The sequence below is a fragment of the Telopea speciosissima genome, chromosome 10, assembly GCF_018873765.1.
Source record: "Telopea speciosissima isolate NSW1024214 ecotype Mountain lineage chromosome 10, Tspe_v1, whole genome shotgun sequence".
Classification (NCBI taxonomy): Eukaryota; Viridiplantae; Streptophyta; class Magnoliopsida; order Proteales; family Proteaceae; genus Telopea; species Telopea speciosissima.
Genome location: NC_057925.1, coordinates 21,809,623 through 21,822,449, shown reverse-complemented (window position 1 = coordinate 21,822,449; position 12,827 = coordinate 21,809,623). Strand labels below are relative to the sequence as shown.

At 39.3% G+C, this 12,827-nt stretch overlaps 1 protein-coding gene across 1 annotated transcript in view; it reads right to left on the bottom strand.

Moving 5' to 3' along the window:
- The window catches only part of LOC122642817 (folylpolyglutamate synthase-like), a 72,861-nt gene that overhangs the window by 6,286 nt on the left and 53,748 nt on the right, over nt 1–12,827 (bottom strand). Inside the window, exons 11-15 of the mRNA XM_043836417.1 lie at nt 12,712–12,789; nt 7,800–7,952; nt 1,196–1,507; nt 1,001–1,079; nt 317–472 (exon numbers count right to left, since the gene is read on the bottom strand). Of these exons, the coding sequence (XP_043692352.1) occupies nt 317–472; nt 1,001–1,079; nt 1,196–1,507; nt 7,800–7,952; nt 12,712–12,789 (778 nt within the window). The remainder of the gene's footprint in view (nt 1–316; nt 473–1,000; nt 1,080–1,195; nt 1,508–7,799; nt 7,953–12,711; nt 12,790–12,827) is intronic.

The following is a 12,827-nucleotide window of genomic DNA, read 5'->3' as shown; positions in this document are numbered from 1 at the left end:
AACCAAAAGTTAAAACCTATTCTGTTGGCAGCTATTAGCCAGATTAATATTTATCATCTTCAGTTCTAGTCAAGCCTCCATAAACCACAAAATCTAAAATAGGTCCTAAGGATATGTCAGAGAACATATTCTGTGGATTTTTAAGCTACTCTTGATATCCCCAAAAAGATTTTCTCAGGTTGGCAAAAATATTCCTGGCACAAGGCCAACTTTTCAACCAAAAGATATTATATTGATCATCACCATGCAGTATAACTATTTCCAAAGGCAACAGATAAAATTGCAAGTATTGTATCAAAAAGAGTACTGCCTTCACCTTTCCCATGCATTATCTTCTCCCAAATTCTCTGGAGGGTGAATTGCCATGACAAGTCTTTATTAGAACAATCTGTGGGCATGACAGTATCACCAGAGGTGACCTTGTTATATGTTGACATACTTGGAACAAAAAGAGCTTTAGAAAAATGAATACCTGGCCAAGTAAGAACAGAAACCAACATCATTTCTCAGCACAATATAAATAATCTTTTATATAAAAAGAGGAGAAAGGTAAGGTTGCTCCATTGTGACCAAGTGGTCTCGGGTTCAAGTCTGGAAACAGACACTCAGCGAAAGCTGGAGTAAGGCTGTGTACATTATCACTCTCCCCAAGCGGCGGGTTCCCATTCTCGTACAAGAACGTAGGAGAACGCCAGTGAGGCGCACAAATGGCATCCACCACGTGGGACCCACTTGGTGTGGATGCCATCTATGTGCCTCACAGGCATTCTCGTACGAGAATGGGATCTCAACTCTCTCCCCAGACCCTGCAGTGGCGGGAGCCTTGTGCACTGGGTACACCTTTTTTTATAAAAAGAGGAGAAAGGGGAGAGGGGGAGAGCTAAAGCAGGAGATCATTAAGCATCAAAAGGGTCTTTGTTCAAAGAAAAGATTTAGGAGACAATGTCAGTCCAAGAATGGAAAATCATTATACTACTATTTATATGTTGTGAGGAAGTACCGGAGGAAGCACAAGTATTGACAAGCTGTGGAAGCAGAACTTGAGGGTCTCTCACGTCCATGCAATTAAATAGAAGAACCTAAAGAGAAAGTTTGAACTGTGTATGTAAAAGGAAAATAAAAGAAGCTTTGTAGAAAATAGGAAGATGTCCATGAGTACAATTACTACCACAGAGCATTTGATTGGGGACATTACCTGCTCTGAGGTTCTCTCTGATCCAACAAAATTCTGTTTTCCGTTTTGAGCAGCACAATTACTCCACAATTCTTTCACTTTTTCATTCCCAGAAGATATATTGTCTTCTTTTACAGTACTGGAGAACCACTGTGCACAAACTTCTATACTCTCAGGACTGTGAGCACCATCCAAGTAAAAAATCAGATTTCCACAAGAAATTTCTTCAATAATATCATGAACAACCTGAGCCCGTCCAGAAAGGTATGCAGTTGAAAGACCTCTGAGAAATTCCACTGGCAGATCTGATGAGCTGCTTTCCTGATTTGAGATCTACATATGTTAGGCAGTTATTAGATATGGAACGTTCCATAAATAACAACTAACAGCTTCCTCAAGAAGGAACATTCCCAACGACTCCTCATTACCACAATGAGGTCAATCATGCAAGGGTACAAAATATAATAAGGTTGTTGTACTCAGTAAGACCCTGACAACATATTGGGTTGTTGATGGCAAATTTATCAAACGATCATTCAGATGCTTATCTCATTTCATGACTAAACCTTCACAGACACTAGCCTGTGGAACAGAAAAGTATGCCCACCAGTTTTGTTTGAGATAACATGTTCCACAGAAAATACGCAACCTCTGACAAATTGACAAGCTGACTCAGGGTGACCCAACTGAACAGTCATTATTAGGGCCTTTAGCCAAGACTTAACCCAATATTTATTGTAGGAATAAGACCTGAAGAAAGATATACTGAATACCTCCTCAAGTACAATAAGTCCCTTCTTTTTTTCTCCCGTGTACTAAATGGGCCCTCAGCTTATGAGTCCCCGTTGACTACAAAAAGGACTTCAGGATTGTGTTAAGGCTAGTTGAACTGACAATATTTGGCCTCCTTGTTGGTGTAGCTGTAACAATATGTGGCTATTCCTTCTATTTAATAAACTTGGTAATTAATAAACATAAATTATCATCCTCTAGTTAGTTCCATTTTCTTATCAGTTCTCCATTTTTCTAGGCTTTCATTTTCTTTTTCAGAAACTTCCTATAATTTTTCAAGATATTGGATTAATAAAATCTTGTATTAAGCCTTGTCTCACTCCAAAGTATTTGATTTTTCCCCCCCAGTTTTGGCTGGTATTAAGATGACAGCTATAATTGATTGCATAATTATCTTGTGTAGGTGCCTGCTTTTTTACCTTATTTATTATACATAGTTGGCCACTAATATTAATATTAAAAAGAGACTTTTTTTATACTTAAAATAAAGTGAATTGTATTTTGATTTGTTTCATTAATATCGTCTTGATTTGTTTTAGTATTGTAATTGTATGCGACCGCTAATTTAATACTTCACAAATTCATATTTATAATTTCTAATATCATTTTGGCTCACCATATTGGTTATATGGTCTAAAATTAATACTATGAAATATCTAATATCTATCAATAAAATAAGTGATTCTCTATGCATCATTAGAGAGTCTAGTGCATTAGCGATACATAATGGCATAAACTGTTAAGAGTTATGTATTAAGAATACTTTGGGAACCAGTTTAGGTAGTTATTGTCTTACATTGTATTTATCCTTTTTACCTTTTACCTCCCTAGGGAGTTGTATGTAATTCTATATGTTATGTTAGTGAAGTAATATAAGTGTGGTAGAGATCATTTCTCTAACACAACATTCCACCATCATCTCTCTTCTTCAATCTTCTACTTTCATCTATCTCCATGTTCTCTTCCATTCTTTAACTTCCAACTTGGTATCAAAGCTCACTTTGTTGGTTTGTGAGTTGAGTTACCTTCTTGTTCCTTTTTTTCTTCTCTTTGGAACCCTAGGTTACAAAGGGGTTCCAAGGAAGGGACTATTATGTGAAATGTTTGAAGAAATCTTGCAAGAAGCATGAATGAAGACCATGGAGACACCAAAAGAGGATCTCATTTGAAGAAATAGGCACTTGGAGCTCAAATCAAGCAAAACCAGCCAATCTCTCTCTCTCGTCCGGCTAGTATTGGAGCTGGAGTTGAACTCTTTTGGATCTCCCTAGGGTGTACTTCAATCCCCCATGGTCTTGTTTCATGTTTTTAAGAGTTGTTGCTCCACAACTCATCTTTCTCTTGGATTATATTGTACCGCCAGTCCCAGTTTTTCTCTGTTTTGCCTATTATGTGGGTATGTGATGCTTCCATCTGCTTGGTGTTGGTGAGGTATGATGTTTGAGCGTCTCAAGTTGTTGTGTGATGAAGCTATACCTTGAGGGATGTGGTGGAGTTGAATTTCTTTGAGTTGTTTGCTTTGTTTACTTGCTCAACTTTGTTTACCAGTGTTTGAAAGGATTATTTTGGGTTGAGAATATACTCCCCATTTGATTTTGGGTGTTACCCCTACTTTGTAAGTGTATTTCTTCATTATGTTTGGGATGAGTGAATCGACAAAGGTTGTTTCGAGTAGTGCTCCTCCTACTTAAATGGTTTTTGAAAACTCAAATACCCAGATTTCCATTGTGAAGTTGTACTACACCAATTACTTGTACTGGGCACATTTTGTGAAGCTTACCCTTCAGAGTACGGGGAGCTAGGGTATGTTACATGCACCATGAAGCCCCCCATCCAAATGACCCAACATATCCAAAATGGGAGACAGAGAACTCTACGGTTATGACTTGGCTTATCTTCTATATGAAGCCTGAGATTGGGAGGAGATTTATGAGAAAGGAAACTGCTAAGGATATCTGGGATAGTATTTCCAAAACTTTTGACTGAGTTGGTGACTCGGCTAAGGTATATCAACTTCTCCAGAAGATCATTACAATGAAGCAAGGGGATAGACCTATTTTTGAATTTTATAGTACTATCATTGGTCTCTAGGAAGAGTATGATCATTATAGGGATCTTCAACTATCAACCCCCAAAGCTTGGCTCAATCTTAATGCAAAATCGACCACAAACCAGGGAAGAACTAGTGGGAGATCAATTGCAACAGGATCACATATTGAACAGAATTTTTTAACACTATTTTCTTTTTACATATGAAAGTACAAATAAAAGAGATATGACCAAGGCTCCACCACCTGCCCTGCAAGAATGGATTCACCACCAATCCCAACCTATTGCTTCACCATAGTAGGGCTAGAGCTGCATCACCACAGTCCAAGGAACAATATCACCACCGACCCAAAGAGGGGAAAACCTAATTTCTCAATAACTCAATTCGTTGGCACCCCTTTCCCTCTTATAATATGTAAAAGAACAAAAAAATAGAAACTTTAAGAAAAAAGTAACTATTGTAACATGGGTACAAGGGTAGTTTGGTCTTTAATTTTTTCAGGGGTTTTCTTGTACTTGTACCTATTCATAAACATTCTCTCATCAATTATAAATAAAGTAGGGTTGTGATCATAAAGTCACAAGTCATTATTCCCAGAATTCCATCATGGTATCAAAGCTAGGATCACCCTCGAGATCCACGCCCTAATGCCTATAGCTGCCACCACCACTTAATCCTAGTGCCACCTCGCCTCCGCCTCTCTCTCTTTCTTTCTCACCCTCCGCATCTCTTCAGGGGGAGTCCTCTCTACGGGAAGATGTGCTTCTGATTGTCCCAATGGAAAGTCGCATGGAAACAATGGAAAGTCCCTTGCCCCTTGAGGGAGATAATACTATTCAGCATGGTTCTAAATCTCGGTTTCACAAGAACCGAGACAAGATATGGGTGAAGTTTAATAAGTCACATGTTTCGATGGGTTTTGAACAGTTTGATCGAGATGTTGGTAATTTCACAAGTTTCGATAATTATGCCTATCGAAACTTGAGGAAACCTGGCTCAAAACCAGAACAAACATTTATTTATGCCAGAAACCAGGACAAACACTTATTTATGCCTAATATCATTTGAGTAAATCTTTTGATTTACTTCAGATATTATTCATAAATAAGCAAATACCCCCTATTTGAATCCAATAAAATAGTTAAAGAATCAAATTCCAAACGGATAAAATGTCAACCCCCCCAGTTCAAGAACAACAACTGGATTTTCGGCGGTAGGTGCAATTTTCAACTTTTAAATGTTGGGGTTTTCTCAAATCTATAAATTCCATAAATCTTAATATGGTAAAACATTGCTAAAAACCAAAAGCGCAATAAAATATTCATTTGGTTTAATGTCTAAAATAATATTATCATTAAGAGTGATTTTAAATAGCATTCGTGCACACCAAATTAAGTTTGACCAAAACAATATACAGTATCATACTTCTGGGCCTCGAAACCCAGGATCGGGTTAAACAAATCCAAAATATACAATATCCAACAAAGCTTTCAAACAAATCCAAGATTGCTTAAATCTGATTTATATTGAAGGAGTTATGTTCCGGTCAAACCTTCTTCGATACCATGTCCATGAACAATATACAGTATCATACTTGGGTCAAAACCACAAGTATTATTTTTAGTGTTCTCTATGTGAAACTAATGCATGGATTGGGTTCAAAATGTCAAAATAGGCAGCACAACAAGAATTGGGGCAAAAAAATTACTTCTGGGCCTCGAAACCAAGGATCGAGTCAGCCTGGAGAAAGTCCTAGGTTTTGACTGAGATATGGTCTCTCAGTTTTTGGTTGGTGAAACCAATGTCAAAACCGAGATTTAGAACCTTGCTATTCAGGAGGACAAGGACACAGTGTTTCCTCAGGAGAGCCCGGGGAGCCCACGGTTTCTGCTCAGGGGTAGCCCGCCCACTCCATTGAAGGTTTGTTGGTTCTCGCTCTCAGCATCAACATAAGTAAGTTGATGCTACAACTACCACTGTGCCGAGCCAATCGTTACCTCCTAATCCAAGCCCTTCCTACTTTGTCTCCACCTGGTGAATCTTCTTTTCCCACAACTCCTACTAAAGATCCTACACTTGACTTGTCTATTGCTACTCGCAAACCACCTAGGACTTGTACCCAGTATCTTATTTCTAATGTGGTCTCATATGATTCCCTTTCACTTCGAACTGTGCCTTTGTTTCTTCCTTGTCATTTGTTTCTATCCCTAAACGTTGGCATGAAGCTTTAGCTGATTTACAATGGAAGGCTGCTATGGTTGAAGAGATGAGGGCTCTTGGGAAGAATGACATGTGGGACTTGGTATCTCTCCCTCCAGAGAAAAAAAAAAAAAAAACTTGTGGTCTGCAAGTGGGTGTTCATTGTTAAACAAAAGATGGATGGACCGGTGGACAGCTACAAAGCAAGGCTGGCTGCCAAGGATTTTACACAGACATATGACATTGACTACCAAGAAACATTTGTACCAGTTCCAAAAATGAACACCATTCGGGATTCTCTCTTGTGCAGTCAACTTGGCTTGGGAACTGCAACAGCTTGATGTGAAAAATGTATTTCTCCATGGAGAACTCAACGAGGAGGTATATATGAATTTCCCTCTTGGTTTCTCTAACCAGGAAACCCAAGGCAAAGTGTGTAAATTGAAGTGAGACTTGTATGGTTTGAAGCAATCTCCTCGAGCATGGTTTGGTCGCTTCCATAAAGCAATGGTGTATATTAGCTATAAACAGAATAACACTGAACACACTCTATTCATTAAAAGGTCAAGAAAGCTCATTACGGTCCTCATTGTATATGTTGATGACATCGTGGTTACAGGGAGTGATGTTGCAGATATTGCTCGTCTGGATACCTTTTTAGTCATAGTGTTTGAGATTAAAGACCTAGGGAAGTTGCAATACCTTCTAGGGATTAAGGTTGCTTGGTCAGCTCAAGTTATCTTCGTTTCCAACGGAAGTATATACTTGACCTCTTATCTGACACAAGGATGTTGGGTTGCAAACCAATTGATACACCACTCGAGGCAAATTCCCATTTTAAAAGTAAGGATGGTGAGCCAGTTGATAAAGGACGCTATCAGAGATTGGTTGGGAGATCGATTTATCTCTCTCACACTAGGCTAGATATTGCATTTGCGGTCAGCCTGGTTAGTCAATATACGCATGATCTCATTCCATGCATTTAGAGTCTGTGTATCGAATTTTGAGGTATCTTAAGTCGGCTCCTCGAAAAGGTGTTCTTTTTTCTCCTCATGACCATCTACGTATAGAAGCCTTCTCTGATGCTGATTGGGCTGGTTCTCCCAACAATCGTATTTTTAGGTATCTCAAGTCGGCCCCTGGAAAAGGTGTTCTTTTTTCTCCTCATGACCACCTACGTATAGAAGCTTTCTCTGATGCTGATTGGGCTGGTTCTCTCGACAAAAGATCTACCTCAGAATATTGTACTATTGTTGGTGGCAATCTAGTCACATGGCAAAGCAAGAAGCAGGCAGTAGTGGCTAGATTAAGTGTTGAGGCCGAGTTTAGGGCTATGGCCCATGGTATTTGTGAACTCCTGTGGCTCCGGGGTCTTCTTCAGGATCTTTTCACCTGGGATTACAACCTTGGTCGAAAACGAAATATACTGCCGAAATTGCAAATATGGTCAATTTCGGTGAAAAAAACAAAGCATTGAAGGCCCTCAATTCGCATGCCATATTGTTTCGACCAATGTCAAAACCGAAATAAGTTGCCAAAATTTCAAACCATTATTCAGGGTCAACAAAGTTAACCAACACTTACAAAAAGTTCCTTTGAGTTTCCTGTACTTCGAAGCCAGCATCTACAAAGAGCAACAGCAAGGCCAGCATTTATGAACTGATGATCACCAGACAAGCTAAGCTTTACTCCATTCAACTTTCCAGGATCAAGGGGAGGCGCTACTTCCAAAGGAACCTGCAGTAGGAAAGAATAGATCAGCTGGCAGTGTGGCTAATTAATTCATAAAATTCTGGTAAATGAAAAGTTAGAATAGCAGAAAGTACTCATAAATGTTCTGTCAAGAATTAACAATATTCTGCAGATGAGCTAAGATATGCCCTTCTTGCCAACAAATTGCCTAGATGATATTTATTTGGTTAAATGGAAAATGCAGATAGCAGTGGATTGAATGTGGACAAGAAGAAAATGATTCTTGAAATATCAAGTTGGACTTTGTCTATTATGATGTTATCAACTCTTTTATTAAAGCATAATTTGATCATTTGGATGAAACCAGAAATTTTTGTTGTTTTGAGGGGGGGGGGGGGGATATTCTCTTCATTTAAGTAAGCAAGTGAAATTAATCCAAGAACGGGGTATTTCAAAAAAAATAAAATAAAAAGGATGAATATGTCTGGATCAATTCGAAATTAATCTTCTTGAATATATAGGTCTCATACATCCTACCTGCCCAAGATTAGATGTTAGCACCATCCCAACATAAGCTCTAACCAGATGCACAAGCTTAACAGAACTTCCGTTTTCCAATCTAAAAACCTTAACATTGCAAAGCTCTAGAGATACAAAGAATACAGAGAGACTCACTATGCTCTCTTGTCTCAGGGGGGGGGGGGGTTTGGGTTTGTTTTCACACACGCAAACGCCGAGCCGGGTTATGGTGAAGCGAGGCCTTAGTGTGTGAAGTTTCTTTCCTTAACGCCTAAATTTTGAGGACAACTACTTAGTGCAGTTGGTGGAGTTTGGTGCGGTAGAGCCCAGCTCCCTCCAGGAGGTCTCGGTTTCGAGCCTCCTGATCCCTCTCTTATCCCCCTTCCCTAGGGAAAAAAAAACAACTATAATAAAAAAGAATATAGAAAGGCAGCTTTAATTATAATCCCTCCAAGGTCCACAACCACAGATCCTTAACAAGCTATATAAGGATAGAATTACTAAAACGTAACTCAAAATTGCATTGTTTGCGAATTTGGTTGGCAATTTATTGGCCAACCTAGGGATTCAGAGGAATGAGATGTTGCATTCAATATTAATTCATCGACCGTTGCCAAATTATTGGACAACCTAGGGATTCAGAGGAATAAGATATTGCATTCAATACTAATTCATGGACCTCTCTGATAAAGCGGGACAATTTCCCTAGGCAGCATTCAGCCATGGAAATAAACAATACCAGTATTGGAATGACCTACCATCACTTTGCCAAAACCCAGGAACTTTAGTCCTGTAGTAGAGCAAGGGCCCAAGAGGGGGGATGGAGGGGAAAGCCCCACATAATCACTAAAAAACTCCTTCAAGTCCCAACATTCTAGATTCCCACATAGATGGTTCAACATATTGGAGGACAGTGTTGGGGCAATTATTGGGCATGTACTCACTGAAGGATGGATGCAGCGATTTCATACTAATCTACAGGTATGAATTTTGTAGAATGCCCGAAATATAAATGTACAAGAATTACAAGTCAGTCACCTTAAGGAAAGACCTTATCCACTAATTCCTCCTGATCATTCACATCCTGCAAAAGTAAGGAGAGATCGCTTGATTCTTATGCTTTTTCGGAGGCACAACACACATGTTGATCAAATCTGGGTAATCTCCCACTTGAAGACATTGTATCTTGAAAGATGTGGAATATTTCAAGAGTTTTTTATAAGAAAATAAAACCTTTCTGGTCAGTATTGCATATCTTCGACAAGAGTTAGGAATTTTCCAGATAAAAAGTGTTTAGATGCCATACCCAATCCTCAATGGGATTTTACTTTAGTCAAAATACTGATGCCTCACACATGTATACTCTCTTAGATTCATAAGCAGGTTTGTTGGCAAATATTACTCAATAGATCATGATGGTAAAACAATATGAAATGGACTTTTGTCTACGCAGATCCCCACCAACCATAGGTCCTACAGAAATCTGATACTTCCCTGTTGCCTAAATCATATGTAATTAATGTAATTAATGGAGTAAACGGATGGAGAATGTGAGCAATAACTTTCTTGGACAAAGCAACATGGTTAGCAATATGTGGATCTAACAAACTTCATTGTTAAATGAATAAATCGATGCCTGTGGTGGTGATATATTTAAGCCCCTTAGCCAATTGATTGAGGAACAAGGCTATGATCATTCAGCACAAGATGAAGACTGTGACTAAGAACAACTGCAACACCAAATATACCAACAAGAAAGGCACCAGCTGTTGATGAAGAAGGGAGCAACTTGAAGGCTCATAGTTCGGCCAGGATTTTTGACAATAAAAACCACAGAAGCAAGAATTTGACATCTATGGCATTGGGAATTTATCTACAGATGGTCCTTATGGTGATGCATCTTCCAAGAGTCATTACGGTGCTAGTTAAACTGAATCTTCTCTGTTTGATGAATTGGTGGAGGGCCGGTCGGGAAGAAGGGGGAAACTGGGAAGAACCAGAGTTGCAGGGGAGAGGGGAAATCGCATAAGAAGGGGGGAGAGGGGGGAGAAGAGTGCTCACGCACAGCCACACAGGCTATTCAAACCATAACTATTCCATTCTATTCAATCTACTCAATACGTTGATTTCAAGAATATAAATAATAGAAGAAACAGACTTCAATAAGGAAACAACTAAACTAGGACTCCTAACAATTTAAAACTTGCTAAAACTAGTCCTATGTATCCTACCCAAATTAAGATATTACATAATACTTTCTCAAACAAGATTTAAAGTATCGGTATCGGTCATCGTATTGGAAAGATGATTTTAAGCGACGTATCGTATCGTATCGGAGAGCATTAACCATATCGGGTCACGTATTGACCCTATACAGTTGATACTTTTTAACTATCATATCGGTGCCATATCGTATCGATACCCTAAAAACAAGATATCTATCGGTTAGTATCGGTGGCTATGTTAAGATACTTAAAACCTTGTTCCCAAATAAAATAAACTTCCTAAAATCCTACTAGACCAATGACCAAAATTGGACCCAGTTCATCACCATCAGGATACCCAACTGGGTTTGGGTTGGTCCAAGGCAGTGTATGTGCACCATGAATCTTCACAAAGTCATGTTCAAATGCTTCATATGAGTATATAGCACACTAATAAGTGATTCATCTACAGACAGCTACTTGGTTATGCTACCAATGACCAACCTTCTGGTTATGAAGGCTCATACCCATGTTTGGTTTTAGACAGTGAAGTTGGACATTGAGGATTATCTTTACAACCTACAAGTTTGGAAGTATTATACATGGTACTACTATATGCTGTAACTGCAGTACTTTGCACATCCAGGATCAGCTTTGGTAAATATGCATCAGTACCACAAAGAACATAATACAGCTGGTAGCTTTGATTTGTCCAATAATTCTATCTTCTATGTAGTATTTTGAGAGTTGGGGATATTGCACCATATGTTGTACAGTACGGTAAAGTGCAGTAATGGTTCCACCAATATTGGGAATGCTGTGTGCACATTAGGGTACAAGCATACAATTAAATTACTTCAGTTACAACCACTTATCCCAGAAGCTCAAGCTGTTCAGTAAGATCAAAACAATATATATCAACACAACCTCCCCCCCCCCCCCGGCGCCATAGTTGTCAAGGCGTCTACGTGAACCAAGGCGATCGAGGGGGCTAAAAACCAAAGCGACACCAACAAGGCGATAAGGCATTGCCTAGGCGACCAAGGCGACACCAGAAATCAAGGCGTGACAAAGGCGCCTGGACGCCTAGGCGACGCCTTGACAACTATGCCCGGCACGCGTGCAGGATCACACACACGACTCTGAATGTGACACCATGACATGGCACCAAGGAGGCACAACAACAACACATATTACAAACCCCTCACACTTACCAGGGATCGAACACCCAACCTCCTGGCTCTGATACCATGTTACAACCTTTTATCCCAAAAGATCGAGCTGTTAAGGGCCACAACCAAGGTTTAAAGTATCGGTATCAGATATCATATCGGAAGGGCGATTTTAAGAGACGTATCATATCGTATTGGAGAGATGCAAGATACGCTAGATATGTTTGGAAATGGTCAAGAAACATATGGAAGTACTTAGGATATATGCAAAATACAGTTTTGAAGCATAATTGTAAATAAATAATATGTAAAATACTTGATGTATGAAAAGGAGAATAAAGTGCGACGACATAAGGTCATTCAATTGATTATATATACAGGATGAGGTTTCTTACATGTACTAATACCACTTTTTTTAGGTATTGTACCGGTACCTTAAAGATACAATACGTATCAGTTAGTATCGGTGGACGGCGGATACGGAAGGATACTGTAAACCTTGGCCACAACAATGTATATCAACACACAACACCCCTAGGCTCGTGCAGGCCCACACACACACAGTTCCACTCGTGGCACCAAGTGAGCACAAAGTGTAGGGGCACAACAACACATAACAAACCCCTCGCACTTACCAAGGATCGAACATCCGACCTCCTAGCTATGATTCCATGTTACAACCACTTATCCCAAAAGCTCGAGCTGTTAAGGGCTACAACAATGTATATCAATTATCAATATATAACACTACATTTCATTGCCATCTCAGTTATGAATAGTTTGATCAGGTCATTGCAAACAACTTCACTTTTTTTACCTACACATGTCCATACTCAAAAAGTATAAGGAAGATATTCATGCTGGGAAGTTGTATACTTTTCCTAGAGGTACTAAAGTAGTTGCAGTTACCATCAATTCGGAGGCCTTTTCCTGAAGAACAGCCATTGCTTCTGGAGGTTGGGGTACCGTGAATGCAGGAATTTGAGGCTTCAGGAGCAGGTTAGACATCAATCCATTTCAGAAAA